The sequence below is a fragment of the Bos mutus genome, chromosome 9, assembly GCF_027580195.1.
Source record: "Bos mutus isolate GX-2022 chromosome 9, NWIPB_WYAK_1.1, whole genome shotgun sequence".
NCBI lineage: Eukaryota > Metazoa > Chordata > Mammalia > Artiodactyla > Bovidae > Bos > Bos mutus.
In genome coordinates, this window is record NC_091625.1 from 38,823,393 (window position 1) to 38,851,045 (window position 27,653).

A 27,653-nucleotide genomic window follows, 5' to 3' on the forward strand; every position below is an offset into this window, starting at 1 on the left:
AAAGCATCACTGATTGCTTTCATTGGTTCCTTGTTCTCTTCCTCCTACTTATTATCTCCCTCCTCTAATTTCCTTGTGTCTGTGTTGGCATTCAGCTTTGTGTTCATGAGTGCGAGCTCTTGAGAAAGCGTCACTGAAGCAGGTACCACATAATCAAGCTCCTTGGGCTCACTAAGGGTGAGGAAATGAAACTCAAGGGGAAGGCAGAGACTGTTCTCGTTCCCTTTAGGCGAGGAGATGGCAGGAGGAGGCTGCCCAGAGGCAGCTGGCCTCTATGCTCTCTTTGTTCCTATCGCCACCCTCACAGTTGTTCCCTGTCCCAATGGAGGCCGTGGAATTAGGGGTCTGTTTTCTGATAGCCAGTTTATCAGCATTCATGCCAAAATAGCTGCCAAGAAGCTTTGAAATTCTAAACCGCTGCAAGGGATGCAGAAGTTACGGCTGCTGGTGTTGCTGATTCCTTGCAACTTGAGAAAGTGCCAACATAAAGATCCAGGGGAGGAGGGACCAGGCTTCATGTCCTTCTTCAAAGAAAAGGCCTCAGCCTCAGTTCCAGAAACACAGTGCAAATGGCCCCACCACCAGATTCTCAGGGAAGGAGATTTTGACGGGCTCTGACTTCATAAACCAGATACATAATCAGTGGAGAGGGAAGTTGCGGTCAACACAGACACGCGCTCAAGGGCAAAAAAGAAGAAAGTAAAATATGCTTACTCAGAGTCCATTCTGTTTCTTTAAAGGAATGGATCTTCCTGGCTGGAACTGGTGAATTAAAGGAAAAAAAGAATTCACTGTTTTTTGAAAGGAGGAGGCCCCATTTGCAGAATCATCTGGCAAGGAACCTCTATAGACCCTGGAAAGATTGGCAGAGCTAGTTTTTGTCCAGCCGTGGAGAGCGAACCCCCTCGGCTTTCATTCTCCGGGTTGGCAGGGAGGGGATGTTGATGACGCCTGTTCAAGCAGCTGCTTTGTGCTAGTGTGTTTTCTTGTGGCTCTGCCAGGTGACAGCCTGACCCTCGGGCCCTCGGCCAGTTCAACCCAGAAAGCCAGTGTCTGCCACCATGCCCCAGATGTGACACTGACTTTCCTGTCTCTCTTTGCTGATTCACAAATAGAAGCCTACTTTTTTGTTTTTATTTTTGTTTTCCTGTGATTGTTTTTCGATAACAGGGCCAAGGAGAGTGGAAAGAGGCTTGACCCCAAAGATTTACATTAGGAAGAAACATCTCTGTTGGAACTTTTATGTTTCTGAAAACCTTCAGGTCAAATAAACCTCTGTTGGTTATTCCATGTGCTGCTTGGATTGCCCCAGATGCTAGGGCTTGTGGCTCAGAAGTCAAGGTCTCAGAAGGCTGAACATCCCAACAGGAAAGGGTGAAGGCAACAAGAGGACAAGTGAGAGCAAAATTCGGAACTTTTCTGTGTGGTGCCCCAAGCAAGTCCCTTTGCCTGTAACAAGCATCCCAAGAACAGCAGTACTTTGCTTCATCCTCCACCCTCTTGGATCCATGCCCATGTGGGGTCTTCAGGCCTGTGCTCACAGAGAGGTCCTACAGATCCTCCATAACCAGAGCCCCTTGGTTGGGTTTCAAGGGTGACTTAAGTATCATCATCCTGAGTTTACTCGGTTTCCCCAGCCACCTAGGAACTTGGGACCTAGAGATTCTCGAGAACCCATTCAGCCAGCCACCCCACTCCTGGTTCTGTTAGCCCAGATTCTGCCACTCGCCATCTCCATGGTCCTCTGAGTCGATTGTATATCACAGCTTTGCTCAGTCTGTGCCCCTAATTAGATTTCTCTGGGGTCTCTATGTCCATTCGCCACCCACACTCAATTCTGCTCCCTCACTGCCCACTTCCCAGCACAGGTGTGATGAAAACACACTCAGAAGTCTCTCTGTCTCTCTGTCCTTTGGTACCTTTTATCTTGACAACTTCTGGAAGGAGCGGTTGCCTCTTAGTAGCCTTGGGAATCGATCACTGTCTCTCCCTCTCTTAATTTTTCAGTTCACAATGCATACATCATCATTTTACAGTTGTTATCCACTTATACACAAATTAAGTCAGTAATTGATGAGAGTAAAAGGACCTTTCTTATTAACAAGTCAAGACGATTTATTCTCATTTTTTAAAATGGTGGATTCTCAGTATAGAAAATCTGAGAAACAAAGAAACCAAGAAGACGTTGCCCATGATGTTATCCCCTGCACACAACCAGCAAATGTCTTGGTATCTTTCCTTCCAAAGATTTCTCTAGGCGTTTGTTACCTACTTGCAATCTTGTGACCCTTCTTATTATAGCAGGAGCACTTTTTCCCTGTTAGTAATCATTTTCTTTAAGCATAAGTTTTAACTTCTGTTTAACTTTACATTATGGCCTTACAATATACTTAGCTATTGTCTTCTTATTAAATAATTAGCACACTTTATAATTTTTTGAATTATAAGTAACACCTCATAGGATCTCTTCATGTGTCATTTTTTTAAAAAAGCATCTCTCTAGCACAGACTCAGAGGTTAAAGAGAAGACCCATTTTCAAGTTTGGGGTTTTTTTTTAATAATGTTGCCTTGTTGATTTACAAAAAGTTACCTGCTAACTCCTGGTCGTCTGTCAGCGGTGTATGAGAATAGTCATCACTATTGGGCAAACATCTTCTTAAAATTTCATTGACTTAGAGGTGCAAGTAACTCACCAATCTAAATTGTGTTACCACTGAAGGCAAATATATTTTAAGGTTGTTTTTTACTTTCTTTGAATTGCCAGCTCACATGCTTTCCTATTTACCTAATCTTAGAGTTGTCTTATCTGTATAAATTCCTTATGTGTTAACCCTAGAGAATTGAAAGCATATGTCCACACAAAAGCTTGTTCATGAATGTTTACAGCAGCATTATTCATAATAGTCAAAAGTGGGAACAACCCACACGTCTATCAGCTGATGATCAATAAACAAGTGATATATCCATACAATAGAGTACTTTTCAGCCATAAAAAGGAATGAAGTACTAAGCCATCTATGAATGTTATGCCAAGTAGCCAGTCAGAAAAGCCACATACTGTGCAGAAGAGGCAAATCCATAGAGACATAAAGTAGATTGGTGTTGCCAAGGGCTAGGCTGAGAACGGGATGGGAAATAATTGCTTAATGGGTACACGTTTCTTTTTGGGGTGATGAAAATGTTGGAATTAGATAGTGGTGATGGTTCCTTTGCAAATATATTAAAAACCACTAAACTGTACACTTTAAGAGGGTGATTTTATGGCATATGAAATATATCTCAATAAAAATAAGACAAAATTTTAAAGTGCTAACCACAAGGAATTTTTCCATGGTCCAAGAAGTGATGGGGGAAGGTCTGAAGAACAATCAGTGCCCTGTTTCTTTCTGAACCCTTTGTTTGGCATAGACAGTTTAAATCTACCTTTATTTTTATCACCATTCACTCTTGTCCTAACCGTGACATCCAAAAGTGAAGTGAGTGTAAGAAGAAAGTGTTCTTCACTCCTTTTGGAGCTTTTCCACGGTTTGCTATTAAAACCTCATTTGTGCATTTGGGTTTGGGAATGGTTCCAGCAGTTAGTTGACTGCAGTGTTAAATCTCACCATTGGGGTCTAATGCTTCCATTTCTTTTTATTAAGTGCTTGTGGGTCCCTGGGTGTCAGGGAATGGAAGGTTGCACAGAGGGAAAGAGAATGTGTTGCCAGGGTATCAGCTGCCGCCTAGCAGCCTGAGGGTCATTTGAACAGGACAAGCCAGAAAGAGGAAGCCAGCAGATGTTCTAGGTGCCAGGAATGTGGCTTTTTCTTAAAGTAATGTGACATTTTAAGAGTGATTTCTATTAGTTCAGTTCCCTTGCTCTGTGGTATGGAGCAAGGTCCTTCCTCCTCACCCTCCAAAGGCCGTTGTTGCAAAGCCGAGCGTCAGTGATCCGATGAGTCCAACTCCACCTCTTATTATTTCTGAATCAAAGTTTTAACTTGATTTTTCAGTAGGCTCTGGTTCTGCCACTGTTGCCTGTGGAAAGGGTCTGCCTTGTAGATGTTCCTGCTTTCACTTCTTCTCTCCACAAAGATGTAATATTATTTTATCACCTGTGTTTGGTGGGGGGAGCTCTCACTCTGAGGGCTCCCCAGAGTAGAAACCTATTATTGTTGTGCTTGGAGGAAGCATTACATGTGTATAGCTCAGTTTATGCAGTCAACATGTTCCAGAAAGTTTACATAATGTAAAGCACATCATGTTTTCAGTGCAGTAGGACAGCTCTGTTTTACACTAAGGAACCCAATGCTGACTCCTTTCTGATATCTATAAATATCCTGCCATGTCTAGGAAGTATCAGGAAACTAAGGGTTGCTCTAATGTCATTGGCACAAACGTTCATTAAGATGCCAAACCACATCAAGGAAGCTGGTGACTCACCATACCTGGCGTGGTACCAGCACCCTTGCTGAGCCCGCTGTCTCAAGGGGTGGGCTGGGGATCTGGAGGAGCGGGGCCCAGTCCCTGAAATCAGGGCATGCATTAGTCATGCACATGAGGGTGGGTTCTGTGGAGTCAGGGACCTTCTCCACCGGTCTCTCCCTCCACTCCTCCCACCCTGGTGCCCACACCCTTGTGTGGACTGACCTAGATTCCATGGGGCAGGAGGCAAAGCTAGTGTAGAGGCTCCATGGGCTGGCCAAGAAGTCAGCCTGTCTGGCTTCAAATCCCATCCCCACCCCTGACTGAGCTGTAGACAAATTCCCGAACCTCTTTGATCCTCCATTGTACAGTGAGAGCAAAGAGCAATCCCCCATCTTAGGGTTGTCATGAAAATTTAGTGAGAAGACACATTCCAGTACATAGCAGGGCACCTGGCTTGCAGGGCACCTTTGCTTAATGGTCATCGCTGCTGAGATTGGGAGCCTTCATCTCTGTGATGCCCCATCCCACCAGAATATAATAAGTATTTGTTTTCTGTTGCCCTGTAACAAATTATGACAAACTTCCTGATTTAAAACAATGCCCATTTATCAGCTAACAGTTCTGAGTCACAAGTCCAGACGCAATGTGGCTGCTCTCTCTGCTTGCAAGGCTGAAATCAGTGTATTGGCTAATAGCATTCTCATCTGGAAGCTTGAATGGGGAAGAATTCATTTCCAGGTTTTTTAGGCTTCTTGACCCAACTCAGTAGTTCCTTGTGGTTGTAGGACTGAGGTCCCCGTTTCTTTGCAATCTGCCAGGTGGGGGCTGTTCTCAGCTCCTAGAGGCCACCCATATTTCTGGCCACGTAACTCCTGTCTTCAAAGCCAGCAGGGGAAAATATCCCTTCCATGAAATGCCTTTCACACTTTGAATCTACTTCTCCAAAAAAAGGCCAGTTCCTTACAAGGGCTCACATGATAATGTCAGGTCTATCTAGGATAATCCCTCTTCAATTAAAACCAACTGTGCCAAATAAGAGAGCCTAAACACAGGAGCCATGATTCCATCATCCACAAGTCCCAGGGACTATCTGGGGCTTATCTACAGGAGGTGGGGATCTTGGGCACACCTTAGAGTTCTGCAACACCTTTTCAACAAGGCAGGTACTTCACGCCTGCCTTCCAGTTGGCAGCAAAAAGAGGATTTTCCCTCACTGGCATGGTCTTTTGTGTTCATTTTTCATAACTGGGCTGCAGCCACTGGCTGGACCCAGCACCAATGCTGTGTGTGGTTCAGACCTCAAGTATTTACGTCTCTAAAATGCCATCCCAGCTGTGACCTTTTCCCTGCTTTGGGAAGTGTTTGTGCTTCATAAAGGGTTGAGTGTGGTCCTGTCTCTCTCTAGCCTCCCCAGACATCCCTGGTCCCTCTGTCCTGGCTGTCCCCATCAGACAGCACTGCCTGCAGGGGGTCAGGACCCAGGATCCCACAGAGAGGAGAGCCATATTGTAAAAGATATGAAAACGCTGAGACACTGGAGTGACAGATACTGTGGCCCAATTACCACTGCTACCAGTGAGGCCCTCCTCTGTCTCCGAATGTCCTGCGTCCAGCTGTTCCATGGGGAAAGCTAAGGAAAGCCTTCCCCAGACTCTCAGGGATTAGTTTCCCCATCGAGGACACAGAAATATATACCTCAGATTGATTCTTGTGGGTATTTCCAGTCTTACAAGGATCAAGAGTTCCCTGCCATGAGTCTTCTGTCCTGAAGTCAATCCATTTCTCATGTGACTCTGCCACATCTTATCCATTTGCCTCGCTATTACTGTTGACTAGAAAAGGGTGTTTGGTTGTGAAGCTGCCAGTTTTTGCTTTTTCCCCAGAGAAGTCGATGCAGCTGTGCAGTCAATCTACAGTTGAGCTTTGAATACCTTTCCAGCTGTCCCCAGCTCAGTTACTTGTGTCTGGTTTCCAGGTTCTTAATTTAGTTCCCTTTCCCATTCTTTTACTTTCCTCGTGATACCCACCCAGGTAGAGCAGAGAGCAGCTAAAGGGATGGTGAATGAGAGCCCCAGGAATCATGCCACATCAGCACCCAGGCCAGTGTGTTCTCCCTGTCACTCTGCAGAATCTGGGCTGTCAAGAGCCTTGCTGCCACTTACGTCTGAGAGCTCTTCTCTTCTCCACACCCACCTCGGTTGGTTTTTCAGGCAAAGTGCTTACATTGTTGAAATTGTTGTCGGTTTCACCTTCCTCCTCCTGCTATTCTATTTGTGTGTCTCAAGAGAAAATAATTTGCTTTTTGCAGAAGACCGCCAGTGGCTATTTTCCTTTTCTGGTACTTAGCTCTCTCACATGCCTGAAATCTCACAAGTCCTGCTGTGGTGTAACCTGGGCATACAGGTGTTGCTTCATTGATTGGCATATGAGGAAACGTGGGTGAATCTGGGTTTAATGTGCATCTAACCAACCGGACCGGGTTCTGTGGCATCAGTGGAGGGAATGTACATTCCACCAGACTCATGCTAGACCAAAGTAGCCTGTGCCCAGAGTAGCGGATAGATTCCATCCTTCATGTCAGCTTCCGTCAACCACTCAAGGGCTATGTGAAAAAGGATTCTGAGGCCACCTATGTGATGGATGGGTGATGTCCATCACTCTCATAGGAAGAGGGCGTGGAAGTCCTGGGATGATTCTTTCTTTAGTGATTTCTGCCCATTGTTTCATGCTTTTGTGGCACATATGAAAGCACCCACAAGACTAAGGAAATTTTAAGTAAATCAGGTTTTACTTACATAGTAGAAGCAGAGCCCCTATGTTCGCAGAAGGACTGGAGAATAGGGGTCTTCACAGCTCTAATCTATACCTTAACCACAGGTACAGGATCCTGCTGGTCAAAGTGCTATGCATCAGTTTTTCTAGGCATGGTAATGTGCGGAGGACAATGGTCATGATGTATGATTTACTGATCAGAGTACTCCCAGGGCCCCACTTTTGAATGGCATTATTCAGCATTTCCCAGTGCCGCACAGATCTTGAGCTAGTGTATTAGTGCTTTATATGTTCACGATGGATGCACAGCATGGGCCATAAAAGCCACACTACAGAACTGTACATAATAAGGATGTTTTTATTTTAACCTGAATGCTCAGAACTTTTCTTCATGGCAAGGAGCCTGAAGTCACACTCAGTACAACTCATAGCATCTTCTGACCCCTTTCATCAGGAAATAGTCTGACCACCTCAAGTGGGAAGAAGAAGACCACAAGTTCTTATACAAATATTTTTATTGAAATGTAGCTTTTAATGACTTGAGCCTGCATTTCCTGATTTATTTCCTTTTCTTCATGTTTGTCAACAAAGTGAAGAGGATAAGCAAGATCCAAGTAGAAACATTTCTTATGCAAAATTGCAAGCACGTGAAGGTGTAACAGAGCTGTCCCTTCTAGAAAAGAGAATTGTTTTCTACAATTCTGATTGAGTTTGGGGTTTCTGCATTTAACATGTAACACATAACTTATTGAGTACCTGCTGTGTTTCAGGCACTGTTCTGGGCAATGGGGATGCAATAACGAAACAAAAACCAAAGAATAATCGCTGCTTCCAAGGAGCTTACTATTTGTTTCCTTCCATTGTTTCATAGAATTATATAAAAGCTGTTAAACATTTATTACAGTAGTAATACTTTTTTTTAGTAGATTTTTTCTTTTTGGATATTTGTGAGTTACATTTTATTTGGGGCAAAATGAAGACTGCAGCCCCAGAGGCAGCACCTTAGATAGCTCTGAGAGACTGGTCCCAGTAGATTCTTAAAAGATTTTTTTTCTTAGTTTGGTTAGATGTAGGGTTCTGTTTTCAATAGGTTTCTGATGTAGGGGGTTTTTTTGATAGAATTGAAAGAGTAGTTTGTAGTGAGAGTTCTCAGTGGTTTTAGATTATATACTCTGTCACAGGAATGAACTTCTTGAGAAAAAAACAGCACTTTGTGTCAGTTTTTTAAATTGCCTTTTTCGCCCCAGCATACCTGTTCTTCCAAGGAAGGCATTCTGGACTGCAGTGTTAATCACATGCGTATAAGGAAAACAGCTCTTATACTGTTTCAAAGATATAGCTATAAATTCTGTCTTCTTCGTAATTCAGGATTTCTCAAGCTCCGTGCATTCACATTTGGAGCCAGGTAATTCTCTGTTGTTAGAGGCTGTCTCGTTCACCCTAGGAGGCTTTGCAGCACCCTTAGTCTCTTGCCATTGGATACCAGCAGTCCTCCTTACCCTCAAGTTGTGCAGCCAGACATGTCCCTTGGTCATGGGCCACCAAGTCCCCCGCAGCTGAGAACCACTGGCATGAATGATGTGATTCTGTGATGCAGGTCACACATCCTCCGATTACAGCAGGTCAGTGGAATCTCTGAGAAAAGCACCTAGGACAAGCAGTGTGTTATTGGCGTTTGTAGAAGCTCAGGGCAACGTTCCACCATGAAAGGGTTAATATGAAGTGAGCAAGATATTTACCAGTCTTGTGAAGTAACACCAACAACAAATGATGAAAATCCTTCAGCCAATCATGCCTTGGAGATACTTTGCATTTCTTATTGGAAACTTGTTAAAAATCACATTCATTTACCATAAGTTAGAGAGCATGTTGGACAGAGTACACTGTAAGTTAATCTGGAATGATTTACGCGTAAATGTGTTCCAGATTTGGTGAGCTCAGCTCGAGCAGCAGGCGGCTTGTTTCCAAACATTTCCATTCTCAGGAACTGACATTCAGTTCAATAAGTATTTACTGAAACATGTAATGTGAGAGGGCCTTAAACAGTCTGATATTGCTTCCATGACCCCAGCTGGCATGGAAGCAGTGCTCAGAAAAGTGCCCCCCCAGAGTGTCTGTGTCTGATGTGGCACCCCCATTTTGGTTTGCAAGATATAGAGAGATACTAGTTCCTTCCTTGCCCTTCACCGCCTCATGTCCCCTCTCGTCCTGTACCAGCTGTACTCTCCCCGGTGGATACATGTAATTACACGTGATGTCATGTGTTTCTTATTTGGTTCTTTGGTCCCAAATGGGCCACTTTTCAGAACTTGGCAGGGACATCCATTGCATTTTCTACCTCCCCGCCAACAGCTGGACAGGGTATTGCAGTCCAAAGTGGGGTCATTTAACCAACTCACCTTCCATTTTTTAATCTTCTTCACGTCTCACACATGCCGGTAGATTCTAAAACACAGGGCACGGTGCTGATAAAAGTTGCTGGAAGAAGGATTGGCTTTGAGGCAGAAAGGATAAAAGAGAAACAGTGGTTAGAGAATTTCCGCTCATTCAGTTGCTCTTTATTGAGCACCCACTATGTGCCAGCCACTGGCAATATAGCAATGACAAAAATGGACAGGACACTGCTCTCCTGGAGCTCACAGTCTACTGGGCAGTGAGACACGTGGGAAGGCCGTGTTTTCATATGGCACAATAGATGCTGTAAAGAGAGAAACCAAGATGCCATATGAGCAGTGAGGAAGAGCAGCACCCCAGCCTGGGGGATGGCGGGGAATTAGAGAAGGCTTTGCAGAGGAAGTGGTGTCTTAACTGAGACATGAAGATTATATTGTGTATCATAGAGGGAGAGGGAGGGACCCACTTCCCTGGTGGTCCAGTGGTTAAGACTTCACCTTCCAATGCAGGGAGTGTGGGTTCAGTCCCCGGTCAGGAAGCTAAGATCCCACATATCTCCATAGGCAAAAACCAAAACATAAACCAGAAACACCACTGTAACAAATAAAGACTGTTTTTAAATGGTCCATATTAAAAAAAAAAAAAACAGAGAGGAGAGGATAAAGGGGTTCAAAGCCATGTTCCAAGGACGAAAGGTGAGTGGGAAGAATAGAATCTTAAGCACTGAGAAGTTAGGCATGTTTAGATGGTAGAGTGAGAGACAGGAGGGCTGAGAAGTAAATGAAGAGGAGCCAGTGACAGACGAGCTTCAGGACTCTTACGAGAACACTTGGGTCTTAGCTGATGCCCTTTACTGAGACCAGCACCGACACAGTAGGTTTAATTGGAAGGAGGATGGGGTGACAGTGACTCAAGTTTTAATTCACCACTAATTCTAGAATATGGGAATGAGCTTTTAAGTGTTTCTGAAAGATGTCAAAAGCTAATGGAAATTTAAAAAATTAATTAGCCTGTTTAAATGATTTTGTGACTGTAGGCTATCATGACATCCTGCAAATACACTCAGCCCTCTCAGTTTCTGCCAACTGTATTTTTTTCATCTAGTGATTATTTCTTAATTTTGATACTTATCATCTTATTGCTTAAAATTTAGCAAATGTGTGTCTGTGAATGAGTACCCATGAATGAAGAAGTACAGTAAGCTATTTAAGGGCTATATTCTGGCTTTTCCAACATGCCTGTATTCTCTTTAGATTTCCTTTGCTGTGATGGAGGGTTTTATTCTAATGTTTTATTCTAATACTGCACAGATTAATTTTTGAGAGCATACACTATTTTTTAAGATGACTAGAGAAAACCAAGTTATATTTTTGGACAGTCTTTAGGCAGATATCTGATATTACAGGATTGTAAGGGTGCAGACCTCATGTGAGGGAAAATACTGCATGGTGAACATAATGCTGTGTGTTGATCCCACTGCCAGAGCATATGAGGGATAAATGTGATGGTCAAGTTAAGGGCATTGAGATTGCTTCCAACCGCCAACCCTAGCCTCAGCTTTCCATGGCCCTCTAGGCGTGAAATACTGCATGAGAACTTTGTAAAAGATTCCCCTTTATAGTCAAGCGACCCAGCCACTAGGGGGCATCCAAGTTCACGTGCCTCTTTCTGTTTGTTTTCCACAGGAATTTAGATAATGGGCTGTGTGCAATGTAAGGACAAAGAAGCAACAAAACTGACGGAGGAGAGGGATGGCAGTCTGAACCAGAGCTCCGGGTACCGCTATGGTACAGACCCCACTCCTCAGCACTACCCCAGCTTCGGTGTGACCTCCATCCCGAACTACAACAACTTCCACGGGGCCGGGGGCCAAGGACTCACCGTCTTTGGGGGTGTGAACTCTTCGTCTCATACTGGGACCTTGCGAACAAGAGGAGGAACAGGTCAGGATGAAGCTACTCTTAAATCTTTTAGCCATTGAACATTTGTGCTCCTTTGGCGTTTAAGTTTTTAACCACTCTCCAGCTCCCTGCTACCAGATGAAAGGCTCTTAAAATCACTAAAGCTTGATGGACAAATCTAGATACCAGCAACAGCGGCATGGGGGTCCCCCAGCTGCTGTTCTGTGAGAATCCTGTGAGGGTTACGAGGCACAACTTTCTGCTGAGTCATTTGAGGCCAGTGGCTCTCAACCTTGGCTGGATGGCTTGGAATACTTAGGCAGCTTTTTCAAAATATAGATACCTGAGCCCCACCCCCACCCCCAATCCCAGATCTTTTGAATCAGAAGTTTCAGGACTGGATATGAGCATGGATGTTTTGAGTTCTCCAGCTATGAAAGCACTCCTTCCCCACAACCCCCAGTTCAGACTGTTTCCAGGGGAGTACCTGCCCTTTCAGCTTTCTAATTAACCTCCATCCTGCCGGTCACTTCCCAGCTGGTGGGCTCATTTGGCTATATTATTTTTTGGCAATTTGTCTCCACTGATTCTCTCTCTAATCCTCCCATTGTCTTCTATATGACAGAGTTTATCAGCGCTCAAGTATTTTCATCTCTTTTGTATTTTAAAATTGAATCTTATGTATCCTTAAGGGATCTTCTCTTTTTTTTTTTTTAACTTTTCCTTTTCTTTTCCCTAGGCTGTGTTTCACTGCTATGTGCATTTGCTGACTTAGCTAATACTTTGTAAAATATCTGGCGTGTGTTCTCAGACATATGTTTTCTGAAATATTTGTAAGATATCTCATGCATCCTTAATCTTCCAAAGCCTCTCCCAGTATGTGAACCATGGTAACTAGATATTTGACATAACTTGTTCCAAAACTGTCTTATTTATTATAAAAGTTTTTTAAATATATATATATAATACATCAATCCATATGTTCTCAGTTCAGCTGGGAGCAGAGGTCTTATAAAATAGCCCACTATTACTTTTTACGTGGGGAATTGGCACTACCCTGCACCCAACAGGGTAGTGTAGTTATATCCAGGGGACCTGACCCAGAGCTTTGGGCAACTAGCTACTTCTGTGCTGCCAACACTTCACACTCTGTTCAGTAGAAAAAAATATTTATTTTCATCCTTATGGTGAATGTAGCTTTCCCTTGAGAGCAGGCCTTTCATGGGTGACTGGAGGCTGGGCACACTTCCTTATCCTTCCAGCCTTCCTGGAAGGCACCTGGAATGGGGGGCTGAAGGAAAGAAATCATCAGGCAGTCTAGGGACGTCTGTCTCTGGAGGATGCAGCGGGGAAAACGGGCCAGAGATGCACCCAGCACACACACCCCGTGCCTGCTGGGAGAAGGCGCGCGCTCTGCTGTCTCCCCCTGGGCCTCATGTGGCTCCTCATGGGGGCAAAGCGTGTCTTGTCAGTGCTGCAGAGCGCTGCCCATCTGAACTGAATGTTGCTACTTGTTGCCCTTGGTTGTGGCCAAAATGTAATATTAATATCTGTCTATTCTCGAAGACTCATTCCAAGTGTGCAGAGAGAAATCCTTCAGCCCTGGGTTTTAGTCAGCTCAAATAATGCTTCCTTTCACAAAGACTGAGGCATAAATTCAGCTCGTGACTCTGGTTTCACGCATTAGTTACAACACTGCCTGATGTTATCAGTGCTGATTAGATGTAAATTTTGAGAATGAGGCTTTAGTGAAGATTTAATCTCTTGGAATTAATTTTCCCTGGTGTAATAATCTCTCCCATTTTGATTTTGTTTTTTGTCAGGAGTGACCCTGTTTGTGGCCCTTTATGACTATGAAGCACGGACGGAAGATGACCTGAGTTTTCACAAAGGAGAAAAATTTCAAATATTGAACAGCTCGTAAGTTCGGAGAGGGAGAAGAAAGCAGGCATGCCTTTCAGGCCGGGAAGTGATTCTAGTGTTAGCAGTCTGCACCTTTTTTCATATCTCTGAAATGCTAAGAGAGCACTTGCTCATCAATCCATTAATTCTTAGCAATTTAACTTGAGGAAAGAAGAGTCAATGAACCAGTGTGGTATTCTATGGTTCTGTGTGTCCAGGGAGCTTTTTGGGAGCATAGAAGCAGAGTCAATGGTTTTGGTTTAAAGGCTGTGGAAACACCAGGATCTCCCTCTACAAATCCACAGTTTCAGATGATTGGCATGGGGCTTGCCTGTCCACATTACCCTCTCTCTGCCCTGAGATTTTCTTCAGATTTCACGTGTCACCCTGGCCTCATGTAACGCTGGCAACACATTCCATTTTCAAAACCGCTAGATATTCTAATTGGTGAAGCCTGTGGAGGCATTTTGCCATAATGAAAATTTGCAATTGAAACCTTTGTAAGGGGGAAGGAGAACCGATTTGGCCCTCTTGAGAATGACTACAGTGCATGCCTTTTCAGTGTGGCCAGTAGGAACAGCCCGTTATGCAGGCAATGGGGAAACGTCAAGGGTGAGAATCACTCATGTTTCAAATCCTCCATTTAATACTTCCTTTAGGGAGAGTAAAATATGAGTCCGATTTCCCTTCAGTTTTTAAATATTGTGTCTATTAGGCTCAGGCAAGGTGCACAGGTCAGGGCCCTCCAGAAAAATTCAGGCTCAGAAGAAAATGATGTCCCCTGTGTCTTAGTCAGGCCCCCTCCCCTACTCCTCACGTTTCCCTCATGAGCGCCCCCTAGTGTCTGGGAAAAATAAGGGCGGAGAGCCCCTTAGGAAGGTCCAGTTAATCTGCCCTCTGCCCTTTGAGCAAACTGGATTGTGTGATGGTGGAAGGGCCCGGACGCCTGGCACTTCTGCTTTCCCACAGCCCTGCTCACCCTGCACATCCCAGGAAAGAGGAGTAGTCCTTGGAGCAAGGAACTCCCCCAGGCCCTGAACATTGCCTCCTTGTAAAGCCCTCCCCTCCTCTCAAATGCCCCCAACTCAGGACGACCTTTCAAGGGCAGGAATGAAATTCCTCCCATATTAGGCCAGTGACTCTTCCAGACATCAGAAGGAACTGTCTCTGTAGTTATAGGATTGGGTTGTTTTTTTTTTAATTTATTATTGTCACCATTAACAGGGGGGTGGATGGGATTTTTTTTTAACTTTTTATTTAAATTACATATGGTCAAGTGTACAGATCAAAAGTGTGCATGGTGGTGCTCACATAATAACACCACTCAACTGAAAAATAGTTCAGGTGGTACCTTGTATGTCATACGTATTTTACCACAGTTTTTTTAAAGTGTACCATTTGCAGAATTTTCACAAACCAAACATACCTATATAACGTGTACCGGGATCAAGAACATTACCTGCCCACCCCACCCCCCAGCCCTCCTCCTGTAGCCACAGGAATTTTTCTTTAACTAGTGAACAGCTGCTCTTTGTTGAGGGCTCTTAGGTGCCAGCCATGTGCTAAGTTGCAGATGTTCTCATTTGCCCTTCACAGCAACTGAGGTGTGGCTTGTAGTCATCTTTTGACATAGGAGGAGCCAGAGGCTCAGGATAGAGAGCAGCCCAGGTACGTGGAGCTAGCAAGTGGCAGAGCCGAGGGTGAGATGTGGGGATGGCATACGGAGTGCAGTGTCAGGCTCGGGGCTGGAAAGGCCCAAGTCAGAGGAAACTGCGCCATTGGAGTTACATACAGGTTTGAGGGGAAGTGGGAGAGGGGGCATTTGGCTTTGATGCCTTCTGATTTCTGATTCCTTGTTGTTAATTCGATGCTCAGATGAATGCTTCTTGTCAGAGGCTGCTAATTTCGAGCTCTAAAATACCACCCTCCTTCCCCTCCCTATTTTATTCAGTATTTCCTAAATGCCAAGGTTGGTTAGAACTTTTCAATTCATTTGTAACTTCTAAAAGGTAAGAATTGAAAAATATAGGAAATACCTTAAGTGACTCTCGTAGGTTTTCTCCACACTCACATGGGTCCACACACCAGGTTTGCAGGGCACTTGGGAAGCCAGTCGTTGCCAAAATCTTAATTTGTGACTTCCTCCTTTGTTAAGCTGGGTCAGATCTGGAATGGCTTCTGATTGGAATTTTGGAGAAGCACTCAAGGAAGATCCGATCTACCTCAATCTATATTTCGTGATTTGCATGCATGGTCTTTAATGTTTACAGGAGGCATTTGAGGCTCTGACCTGTTCCCTTAGAAGACAATATTATAAAGGACTTTTTTTCCCCTTTAATGTTCTTCCTTCTTGCCAGTGGAATTTCTCATCCTACGTGCCATTTAAATGCCCTTTTTCAAGGTTATGGAGCGTTGAAAATAAAGTTCTTGTAACAAACACAATATCCCGAAGTCAAGGGTAATAACAGGGAAGGGAAAATGGTGAAGGAAAAACAAAGCAGCAGTGCAGAACCAGATGGCGCGCGACTCCCTCCCCTTCCCCAGCCTCTCTGGGCCCCTGGCTCCCACCCCTTGAAAGACAAGGAGGGACCAGGCTGTGTTCTCCCTGGGGCAGCTGCCACACCCCCGTGTGGGCCCTCCCACTCCTTTCCCTGTCAGGGGGCTGAAGCTGAAGGCCTCCGGGCAGGCTTTTGTGCTTTAAGGTGCAGCGTACACCGTGTGATGTGCTTGTGTGGCTGTGCCCCTGGCCCGAGCTGGAGGCACTGCTTCCCACCACGGGGAGGAGAGGTCCCTCCCTAACCGGTGAAGGTGCTCAGTGCAGGGTGTTCGGACATTACTAAACTTGATCCATTTTTGAATACAGAATTCATCTGTTTTATTCCTATTTTTGCATTTCATGACTACTGCTGCACCACCAGAAGCAGCAACTCTAAAATATAATCAGTGTTTTACAGAGTGGAACAGTGCTCATGGCCTAGGGTGCTGTCAATAGTCGTGTCCAACTCTTTGCAACCCCATGGACTGGAGCCCGCCAGGCTCCTCTGTCCATGGAATTTTCCAGGCAAGAATCCTGGAGTGGGTTGCCATTTCCTCCTCCGGGGGATCTTCCCAACCCAGGGATCAAACCCACTTCTCCTGCATTGGCAGGTGGATTCTTTGTCAGTGACCCACCTGGGAAGCCCCCATGGCTTACGGTAGTGACTCCTTTAAAGTTCTTTTCATTGTAATAAGAAGAAATCTGGTTTAGAGCCCATGTAAGCTTTTGACCAAATTGTTATGGATATGCTCTGTGAGAGTAAGATGGGTGGTGACCAAATTTAGAAAGAATCCAGCATTTATAATAATAATGCGCCAAAGCTCCATAGATCAAGGCTGACTTCTGTTTGCAAATGTCATTTCCTGGCTCCATCAGGGCTCCAAACTCCCAGCTCCTGGGACCACAAGCCCTCTGAGCAGCTCTGGGGAATGGGAAGAGGTTCTTTTAATATGTGTTTAAACTAGAGCAAGAGGGGAAGCTGTGATGGAAATTTCTATTCTAAACCAGAGCCAAGGCTTAAATCATGTATTTGAATCAGACCAAGATAACAGTTGAAGAAAAGTCTCACCAACTCTTAAATTAATGAAATAACTGGACTGTAAGAACTGTTTAAAGAAATGCAATTTTAATAATACTAATTACTCGTGGTAACTCAAAGAAAAAGTAACCTAGTAAAGATCCTGTTTTCCTAAATCAAGCTGAATAATTTGCATAGAGTATGTTATTTATTTGCAAGTGAATTGGGCTTCCAGTGTATTAAAAAGTGATTTATTCATCTGCTCAGAAGGGTCCTTTTGCTATCTTGAGTCTATACCAGCCTGTCTGGGCACAACATGTGAGTTACTACATTGTGTCCTTGTCACCTCCTTTGGTGGAGAAAGGGACCCTAGATGGCCTCGAAAAGAGAAAAGGATTTTATCTTTCTCAGCTTCTCATGAGTGACTGAAAACCTTTGTGAGATTAATAGAGGCATTCAAGAGAAAATTGTGAATTCCTAATACATGACTTTAGAATGATCTGATAGTTGGATTCTAATCAGTGCTAAACTATTTAGGTGCCAAAACCAAAATGAGATAGTTAATGCTCAATTTGAAATGGAAAGAACTTGATCACCTGGATAAGGCTGTGCTTGTCACAACTTGCAGCAAAGTATATTGGTTTCCTGTCCCAGATGACATTTCCATGCACCTGAAAATTGATAGTATCGACTTTTTTTTCTAAATTCAAATCAATTAGAACTAACTCAATGAAGGTTATTTTGCAGTAAAAAATAAGCCTCTGCTGCAAGTACTTAATATTTTCCTTACTATTTGGGAGATTTCCCAGATGTGTGTGTGATGGGAAGCACAGAGAAAGAGAAGAAAGCCTGGAAGTGATATGTACTGTTATTTTCTATAATGAAATGTCTCCATCTAGTGGAAGTTCAGAGCAGTAAATGTCACCACGTTAAAATGATAATGGCTCCAAAGCAGTTTCCTTAAACACATGCAGTGTGCAAAGAAAAAAATAAACTTCCACATATGTTCTTAGATGATGTCCTTACAACTGCACGTATTTCCCTTGACAGATGTAGAAATGAAACCAATACAAACTGTTACAGTGTTAACATTTGTAATGTCATAATTTGAACCTGAAAGGCAGAGGGACAAGCTCGGGGAGCTACACAGGGTAGATGCCACACAGCCAGTATCAGTCTAGTTCTTAAGTTGGGTGGTAGGTTCACAAGTGTTCATATGTAACTGTAGTCTGTGGTATGCATAAATTACTCCATGAACTAAATTTAAAATTATTAATAAAGGAATTTCTAGGTGCACCTATTTCCCTCTTTTGATTGATTTGTTTAAATTTAATAGAGTAATGAAAGACTGGAAAACTAATTAGAACATCAGTTTTTAAAGGCTTTGCGAGCACCCTGTTTCCTTGGGAACTCTTCTGTGCCGCTTGTGCCACCTGACACTTCCCGCAGCTACACCTGTGGCACCAATGGGCTTGTCACCGTCTGTCTGTCGTGTGAAATCCTGTCTGGAGTGGCTGCTCATCATCACCTTGCTCAGGGTCAGGCTTTAGAGCTTGGGTCACAGAGTGAGGCTTGCGTTTAACACGGAGGCTGGTCCTCCTCCACTAATTGCATCCATCTGGGGAGGACGCTGACCAGGGTCCAGAGCCAGCATTTCTCTTCCCTGTCGGAGGGCTTTGACACACAGGTCAGTGAAAAAGTGATTTAAAAAAAAAAAAGCCTGGACCAAAAAAGGCAAGAGAGAAGGTGCTGGGCATCTGGTGATCGAAAGGCTGGGAGGCCTCCGTCTGCTCAGGGGCAGTTGGGTCCTCCGTTGCCCTCCCGCTCTTGACTACAGTCCGGTGGAGGGCTCTGTGCCACCGTTCATGTCAGAGCTACAGCTCCACATACACACTGACCTTTGTTGATGGGGGAGGAGGCGCACACTGCGCTCCAGCCTTGCTCCCTGTCATGTGCAGCTGTGTGAGTCTTATCCTATGAACTCTGACCACTCCATCTATTCATTTGTTTCAAGCTGGGTCGTGTTTCAAGTCCCCTTTCCGTCCATCTGCCCACGGCGCTGAGCACCCGACAGATGAGGCCATGCTGTGGCTGAAACACTGGGCTGAAGTGGTGAGGCTAAGACTCTCATCCTCTTAGCAAGGTCTTTTCCTCCCCCTGCACCCACACTGCTGAACCCACCCTTCCTCCCCTGCCCCCCAGACTCAGGCCAGTGCTGTCAATACTCGATGAAATAACCTCAGAGGGAAAATGTATGAGCAAGTTATAACCCATTGTAAGCTTTATTCTTCTACCCATTTTCTTGAAAGCAAACAAGGCAGATATTCAGAGCATCTGCATCCTTTATTGGGCCTCCGAACAGGCCACCTTTCTCAAATGATATACAACTATGAAGGGCTTCCCAGGTGACACAGCGGTAAAGAATTCAGTTGCCAATTCAGGAGGCTCAAGAGACACAGGTTCGATCCCTGGGTCGGGAAGATGCTCTGAAGCAGAAAATGGCAACCCACTCCAGTACTCTTGCCTGGAGAGTACCATGGACAGAGGAGCCTGGCGGGCTACAGTCCACAGGGTCACAATCCCATGGACAGAGGAGCCTGGCGGGCTACAGTCCACAGGGTCACAATCCCATGGACAGAGGAGCCTGGCGGGCTACAGTCCACGGGGTCACAATCCCATGGACAGAGGAGCCTGGCGGGCTACAGAGGAGCCTGGCGGGCTACAGTCCACGGGGTCACAATCCCATGGACAGAGGAGCCTGGCGGGCTACAGTCCATGGGGTCACAATCCCATGGACAGAGGAGCCTGGCGGGCTACAGTCCACGGGGTCACAATCCCATGGACAGAGGAGCCTGGTGGGCTACAGTCCATGGGGTCACAATCCCATGGACAGAGGAGCCTGGCAGGCTACAGTCCACGGGGTCACAAAGAGTCAGACAGCGCTGAGCGACTAAACACACACACACATATGCAACTACAGTGTCTGTCTGCTGTCTGTCTCTCCCTTTTTTCTTTCTTTCAAATCATTTACTAGCTGACAAAATAACGTTAAAGCCAGGGGCCTGCATAGAGGTACCAGGACGCTGGGGATGAAATAGAGACTGTTAGCCAAATTAGCACCATCAGTGCATCCTTTATTTTCTCCCAGCTCAGCTTTATTGAGATATAATTGGAAATATGACATTGTATAAGTTTAAGGTGTACAATGTGATGGCTTGACACATGTATGTTGTGAAATGTTTACTACAAGAAGGTTGGTTAAAACATCCCTCACTTCACATAATTACAGTTTTGTTGTTGGTACAATGTTTTCCTTAAGTAGGCAGTGATTGAGTTCCCTTCCCCTCTAAGTTGGAGACACTTATCAAGCCATAGGGACTTCCTGGGTGGTGCTAGTGGCAAAAAAAAAACCTGCCTGCCAGTGCAGGAGACATAAGCCACAGAGGTTCGATCCCTGCATCAGGAAGATCCCCTGGAGTAGGAAATGGCAGCCCACTCCAGCATTCTTGCCTGGAGAGTCCCATGGACCGAGGAGCCTGGTGGGCTACAGTCCATAGGGTTGCAAAGAGTCAGACACAGATGAAATAACTTAGCACGCACCAAGCCAAATGCCCTCTTCCCCATCAGTGCCCCCTCATGAAGGGTCCTACATTCTGAATTCATAAATAAAGCGAGAGATGAGAGACAAAGCTGGATCCTCTCCCAGCTAATGTGGATGGCACGCATTGGACCCTCACAGAAAGCTGTGTGGGAGTTTGGAAAAATCAGGTATAGAATGACTAGGAGGTGGTCATGTGCTCCCACTACACCGAGCCTGTGACTGCAGAACACTGAACCGGTCGACATATTCACTTCCTTTTTTTTTTTTTTTTCCCTCCAGGGAAGGAGATTGGTGGGAAGCACGCTCCTTGACAACTGGAGAGACGGGTTACATTCCCAGCAATTATGTGGCTCCAGTTGACTCCATCCAGGCAGAAGAGTACGTTTTGCTGTTTTCTCTTAACTACTTGCTTTTCCACGTTAGTTGCCCTGATAAATTCATTAGCCTTATGCAAGAGGAAGAAGCAGTCCCCGAGAGCCATCAAGAGGGGAGAGGACGTGGCAATGCTGTGACCCCCAGGCTCTATGCCGTGGTTTTTGCCACATCTGCGTAATGCTTGTACCTTTATTAACTTAATGTTTTTCTTAAAGCCTGCTCACCTTTTAAAAACATTTATTTCAAGAAGAAACTTTATAGTAGCACCTCAAATGAAAACCGAGTATTACTTTGCCATAGATAGAAATAACCATAAGAACGTGATGAAATTCTACCTAGAGCATGCATTACTGGCCACTCCAGGATCTAAGCCTGCAGTCTGCTGAAGAAAAGAGGGGAGGGGAAGGAAGAAGGGAGGGATGAAGACAGAAAGAAAGGGAGGTGTAAGTAATCGTTAAAGATCAGCATGTACGGGAGTTTTAAAGGGGTGCTGGAAAGGCACACCGTTCACAGCCCAGGTAGGAATAACGCACGAGCAGTGTGTCCTGCCACTCAGGAAGCCCCGTGGTCATGCACTTCACATGGTCCTTTGCTTTGACATGGAGTCTCAGGTGGCTTCTTTCTTAGCAAATCATGACTAGCAGTTAGTGCAAGGATTTCACTGATAGTGGTTTCAGAAGATGGTCGATGGGCTGAGGGAATATCCTAGAAGGAATGACCATAGTTCCTCCCCCTGGCCTGTGGGGATTCATGGGCATTTCCAAAGTGGAGAGCTGTCAGGATGGCTCGTGTGGCGGCCCTCCCCTCTGAACTGAGGGCAAGGGAGGTGGAACAGGATCTCCCGAACGTGGGAGCCGGGCCTTCCCCCACCGCCCACCCCACTGCCCCAATACCTAGGGGACCTGCCTCTGCTGCTGGAGGCAGTTCTGACTTTCCAGCGAGGTTGCTGAGAAGAGTCGGCCCCGGAGTCCACACTTTGGCTCTGATATTTAACATGCCCGGCGCTTATGTCAGCACTGCAGGGACAGTTAGACTCCCCTGTGGGATGGCTTGCTTGTCTTTAATTCCCCTGTATCTCCTCTAGGAAGATCTGTTCTGTTTTCCACTGTGGAACACTCAGTGACTCTGAGCTCCTTTTTACTCTCAGTGAGTGTGTTTCATCATCAGTGAATAAAGGAATCTGCCCTGAATCATTATTTTAGGGCAGGTTTGCAAACATCTCTGTGTTCTTTCAGAATAAAAGATGCCACCAAAATATACCATTACTTTGACTGAACTGGGAACCTACCCAATATACGTTTAAGTTATATTTGTAATAGTTTTTTAAAGAAGCAAATAACATTTAAAAAATAATACCCATGGTTTTACATGTGCAGTTAATTACCATTATCTTAAAATACGATTGCCTTAGTACACTCTATTGTTCTAATGGTTCCCCTTTCACCGCTGTTCATGTTTACACTGAGTTTTAATTCGGTTATTGATACAAATCTGGAAAATCATTTCCCACAAAATGATTCTTGTAGTTCCCTTTATCCCCCCTAGCACAAAGCTAGGATTGTTGCAGTCTTGTGCCTTTAAAAGTCACGAAGGAGCTGGCATGCAGTGTGTCTTTTCTTATCTTCAGGGAAGCTCACTCATTCACAAAAGAACTTGACAGTGAACACATAATAGCTGTGTTCATGTATAATGAATTGAAATTTCATTTTAGAAACTGGATCCTTTCACAGTCAAACATTCTAAAAATTGTCCCTGTGCACAGATTCCAGTGGAGTGCCACCAAGTTCTCCCTGGGGCTCTAGAAGCACCTGCTGCTCACCCAGCACCTAGCGCGGAAACATTACCCAATTGTCAGGCTGGGCTTACGGCTGGAGAGTACGCGGGAGGTGAAAGATGAAGAAGGAAGGCCAGGAGGCGACTTGATGCGATGCTTCCTAAAGTGGCATGGGAGTGATATTACAGGGAGACTAGGAACACGTCTGTGACACCGAGACGTTTTTAAGGCTGTGCTGGTTGACTGTGAACAGTAAGTGGCCCTGCCACTGTGCCAGAGGTCACATGTGGCAGGTCGCAGCACCACCACTCAGCACATGCCTCTTACAGGCCCTTCCCACTGCTGAGCAGGAAGACAAGAGTCACAAGCATCCAGGGACAGCAGTCATCTCAAATTAGGGATAGTCTTGACCTCTTTCTTTCAGAGTTCCTATAGGTAGGAAGCTACTGAAAATACTGCTTATCCATTCCAATGGGCTTTTTTTAAATGCTTGATTAATGATCTTTATGTACACTAAGACTGTGTTTTGTTATTTGCCAAGGGTTGTAATAATGCTCAAAAATCCAGGATCTTGTAGAAGCTCATGGGCAGGGTGTCCTGCAGTTGCCATTTCAAAACAAGGTCTGGGATTTTTCCTTTTTGTTCATGCAAGTGATACTTGCAACACAAACCCACCGGTTTCCCATCATCTCTGGAAGGAAGAAAAATAACCTGCGATTCAAATCTGATTGTTTTTCAGGCGTGAAAGGGGTGGATTAGGGACGGAATCAGGAATAGATTGAAAGGGAACTAGAGGAAGCTAGGAAAAATACACAGGGGGAGGCCAAGGAGGGACTTGGACGTGAGGAGGACGCATGGGCACTGTTCCACTTTGGCAAATGATCGTTAGACAATGTCTCCTTCCCTTGATCTCACTTACAGGTGGTACTTTGGAAAACTCGGCCGGAAAGATGCTGAGCGACAGCTTTTGTCCTTTGGAAACCCACGGGGTACCTTTCTTATCCGTGAGAGTGAAACCACCAAAGGTAAGATAACGAGTTGAAGACGTTGGCTTGTCATTCAAATCTGTGGATTAGTCAGAGGGGATGAAAGGCTTATCTCTAATGTACAAGGATTTTTAAATGGCACATATCCTCTCTGCCTCGTGAGCAGAGTCCTATTTTCAGTTTCCCCTCCAGGCTCTAGAACTGCAGACAGTTCCAAAAGGACTACAGAGGCTCGAAACCAAGACCTTCCTCCCGAAACAGGGGCTGGGCTGCTTCTCCCCTCCAGGCACGCAAGATCACAGAACGTTCAGAAGTCCTTTAGAATTAGGATTTTCTGAAACTCTTAGTTCCTCAGGCGCCCATCACACAGGTTGTTTTTTTGGGGGGTTTTTTGTGGGGTTTTTTTTTGTGTTTTTTTGCATTTCTTTTGTTTTTTTCCACAACCGAGGACTTCTCTTCCTCCATTTGCTGGCCTTCTCATTATTTAACAACTCATTGGAGCCCATGAGAGGAGCTGGGCCAAGGAAACAGCAGTGGCCTTCTAGCTTGAACAAACAGACTACTGGTTATTGGCTCCTGTGAAAAGTGTTGTGAAGCAAGAATCGGAAGCTCAGTTCTAGAGAAACAGCCCTTAGATTTCTTTCAGTGCACGCCACCCCCGACTTGGTGATGCTCCGTGAATAACCCAGACTAGGACAGCAATCTCGGCCGTGAGCATCTGTGCTTGCCTCATCTTGCCCTGGGGGAGTTGGGTCTACGCCGAGTTCTCCAGGACAAGTACACTGAATAGACTTATCGTAGGAAAAAAAATCCAGGGAGCTTTCATTCCCAACGGTAGAATCATTTTATTACTAATATCTTCTGACATTGGCAGGAAAAAATTATTTTCTTCCTATGTTGCTGAATGGATGTGTGTGTGTGGTGTGTGTGTCTCCTCTTGATAATTAGCAATCAGAATACTCAAGTAAATGAGTCCCCCAAAAAGAAATTGGTATTCCAAATGATGGGAGCTGCTAATGCTTTGCACATTTCCCAGGTGCCTATTCACTTTCTATCCGAGACTGGGATGATATGAAAGGAGACCATGTCAAACATTATAAAATTCGCAAACTTGACAACGGTGGATACTATATTACCACCCGGGCCCAATTTGAAACCCTTCAGCAGCTTGTACAACATTACTCAGGTAAAGTGAATTCTAACTGGCTACTAACCATTTGGATGCTGGAGGGAGGGAGTGAGAAAAGAGTGGGAAAAGGGAAAGTGGTACAGCAAATATATTGCAAAGGCACTAGGAAAACTGTCTTCTTTGCTAGGCTCTCAAGATGAGGCTTGGCCGAACAGGTTCTGTTACTATTTTTACCTTCACAGTTATCGTTAGTTCCATATGTTTGTCAAAACACAGACCATTCTCGTTCCCCAGCTAGAAAGCAATAGGTTAAATTCTAAAAGCTGTTTGCTTTTTCGTCTTCGCCTTTAAATCCTTGGAAGTTATCTCTTCCTGCTCCCCTACAGTATATATGGTTTGGAAGCTGTGAAAGGAAGAAGGTGTGGTCTCTGGGGGAACTTCATCCATGGGGCCTCCTAGAGCGGGTGGTGTGTTCCTACCACCACTTCCCTCTCAGCAGGAAGGGCTGCACACACATACACGAGATGACTTTCGCCATCCATTTCTCACGTTCCACTTCCCCACCAATGCTTCCGTTTACTAACTAGACTGAGATGTATATGACCCACAGCTCCTAGAGCTGTTACAGCTATTGTATTAAATTAAACTTTCAAACAGTAGACCAATCTCTGTCCTAACACCCAGACATCACCATCAGTCTGTTGTTCCTAGAAACATATAATTATTAGGTGTTTAGGTGTGTGATTTGTACATTTTATTAAAGAGAGTGATTGTACATGTAGTTGTTAAAATGATTGCTTTCTTTCCTAGATTAGCAAGTCAACCCCACTATGTCAATATATACACACCAATGGATGGACATATGCATGTCCAGATAGAGGTCTATATCCCAATTGTTTTTATGTGACCCATATGTACATTTTCTGTTATTCTTTAGGATAATGACAAGACTTCAAAATACTACATGGCTTGACTTCCACTATTGCTCTATGCTCATTCATTTAAAAATATGTGTGTATAATTTTTTAGCACCAAAAAAGGCAGTTTTTTGAAAATGGCACTAAGAAATATCTGTCTGTTGATCCTGGGCACTAAAGAGCAAATGAAAAAGCATTAACAACACTTGGCAAGCTTGTTGATTAGGGGAGGGGGTCACTTTGGTTGGTGTGGATTCTAATGAAATACTTAGGAGAAATGAAGCAAAATATCTCCCTGAGATTAAATGATGTGCTCAAAATGCCCGCATGTTGTAAGGATCTCTCAAATGCCTAAATATATTTCATTACAGCCAGACATCAGCTGGATCCCCAGGGCTTGGATCATTTGAAAATATTGTGTTGGAAAGGGCACCTTAATAACATCATAAAGCTGGAAGGAAAGAAGGGATGTGAGGAGCAATAGACACTTTTTAATCTCAAAAAAAAAAAAAAAAAAGCATCTCGAGACAGATTTGTTTTTATATTGGCTTCTCCCCTTGCCTCTTTCTCCCCCTCACACAATAAAATGCCTTTGAAATATTGACACATAAATAATTTCCTGCCTAAATGTATGAGAACCTGATTCTGTCAAAAAGAAAGGAATAACAAGGAACCTGCAGCTGGTTCCTGGAGCAAAGGCGACAGCTTTACATTCTGTGTCCCTGGAGTAGAGGGGCCTCCCGTGGGGTGTGGCCAGCGGGGCTCCGTCCCATCTCAGGCCAGGCTCTCTGCAGCTTTTGTCACTGCCTTGAGTCCCTGTCCATCGTCAACTTTCTCACCTGACTGGTGTTTAGCTTGGCATTTAGACAATTTCCCCTTACCACTGCTACAGTCTAAGACTTTTTCTTTAAAGAGAGAGAGAAGAAAAGGGAAAAATCCTCCAAATAATCTATAAGTGATAACGACTTTTTTCCTTCCTCTTTTTCATAGGAAATAGAGTTCTCTCACATCCTTGAGTTTCTGCAAATTTTAGTTCCCATTCTTTCTCCTTTCAAGCCAGACTCCTAAATTATACATCGGAGACTGTTATAAAGATTTTTTTTAATGGAAGATTTCAAAGAAGCAAGAGTAGCTGACTGGTAGAATAGAGTCAGTTCAAATTGTCAGAGAAATCACTACAGAAATAGGACCTCTTTTTTCCCTCGCCAGGTGTAATCTCCAGCCTTACTAGTTTATAACAGTCTAACGTTCTGTACGAGAAGCCTGTACTGAAGCTACAATTTTAAGTATATTCATAGCAAAGGGAGTCCCCACGCCCTTGATATGAGACGGCAGCAAAAGACAGTCGTGCTGACATTCTGTGGTCCAAAGGTACTTTTTGAAATCAATAGAGGTTATTTGCAGAGTTTCAGAAGACATGTTATTAGCACACTGGGCTGAAAACATTTTCCTTATTTCGTAAGCACAGACACCAAAGCAGCCTGAATCTGTATCTGTGTATAGCCTATAGTAGACCTGGGTGTACGCAGTCGTCGAAATCCAAAACGTCTTCTGTTCTGCCTCCAGCGAGCACATTTCAGTGTGTGGTGTCTAATCTTCCGACACGTGTGTAGTTCTCTGCTGGCATAGCACTGTTTTGCGTAACACTGTGCGCTGGCTGGGTTTGTGCCCCGTGAGTGTTGTTGTTCACGTGTTTGCTCTTCTCTTCCTCTCCCGCCGCTGTCCTCGCTCCATCAGAGAGAGCCGCGGGCCTCTGCTGCCGCCTAGTAGTTCCCTGTCACAAAGGGATGCCACGGCTTACCGATCTGTCTGTCAAAACCAAAGATGTCTGGGAAATCCCTCGAGAATCCCTGCAGTTGATCAAGAGACTGGGAAATGGGCAGTTTGGGGAAGTATGGATGGGTATGCCGAGACTCAATTACTCTATTACTAGCTTTCTC

General features: G+C 44.7%; 1 protein-coding gene across 3 annotated transcripts in view; it reads left to right on the forward strand.

Annotated features, from left to right (window-relative positions):
• Window positions 1-27,653, forward strand: part of FYN (FYN proto-oncogene, Src family tyrosine kinase) — a 211,053-nt gene that overhangs the window by 146,954 nt on the left and 36,446 nt on the right. For 2 of the 3 annotated variants that reach the window (XM_070376415.1, XM_070376416.1), the window contains 6 exons: window positions 11,260-11,517; window positions 13,299-13,395; window positions 20,812-20,910; window positions 23,603-23,706; window positions 24,704-24,853; window positions 27,451-27,615. In XM_070376415.1, the coding sequence (XP_070232516.1) occupies window positions 11,271-11,517; window positions 13,299-13,395; window positions 20,812-20,910; window positions 23,603-23,706; window positions 24,704-24,853; window positions 27,451-27,615 (862 nt within the window). In that variant the 5' untranslated portion in view covers window positions 11,260-11,270. The remainder of the gene's footprint in view (window positions 1-11,259; window positions 11,518-13,298; window positions 13,396-20,811; window positions 20,911-23,602; window positions 23,707-24,703; window positions 24,854-27,450; window positions 27,616-27,653) is intronic. The other variant, XM_070376417.1, reaches the window with a different exon arrangement.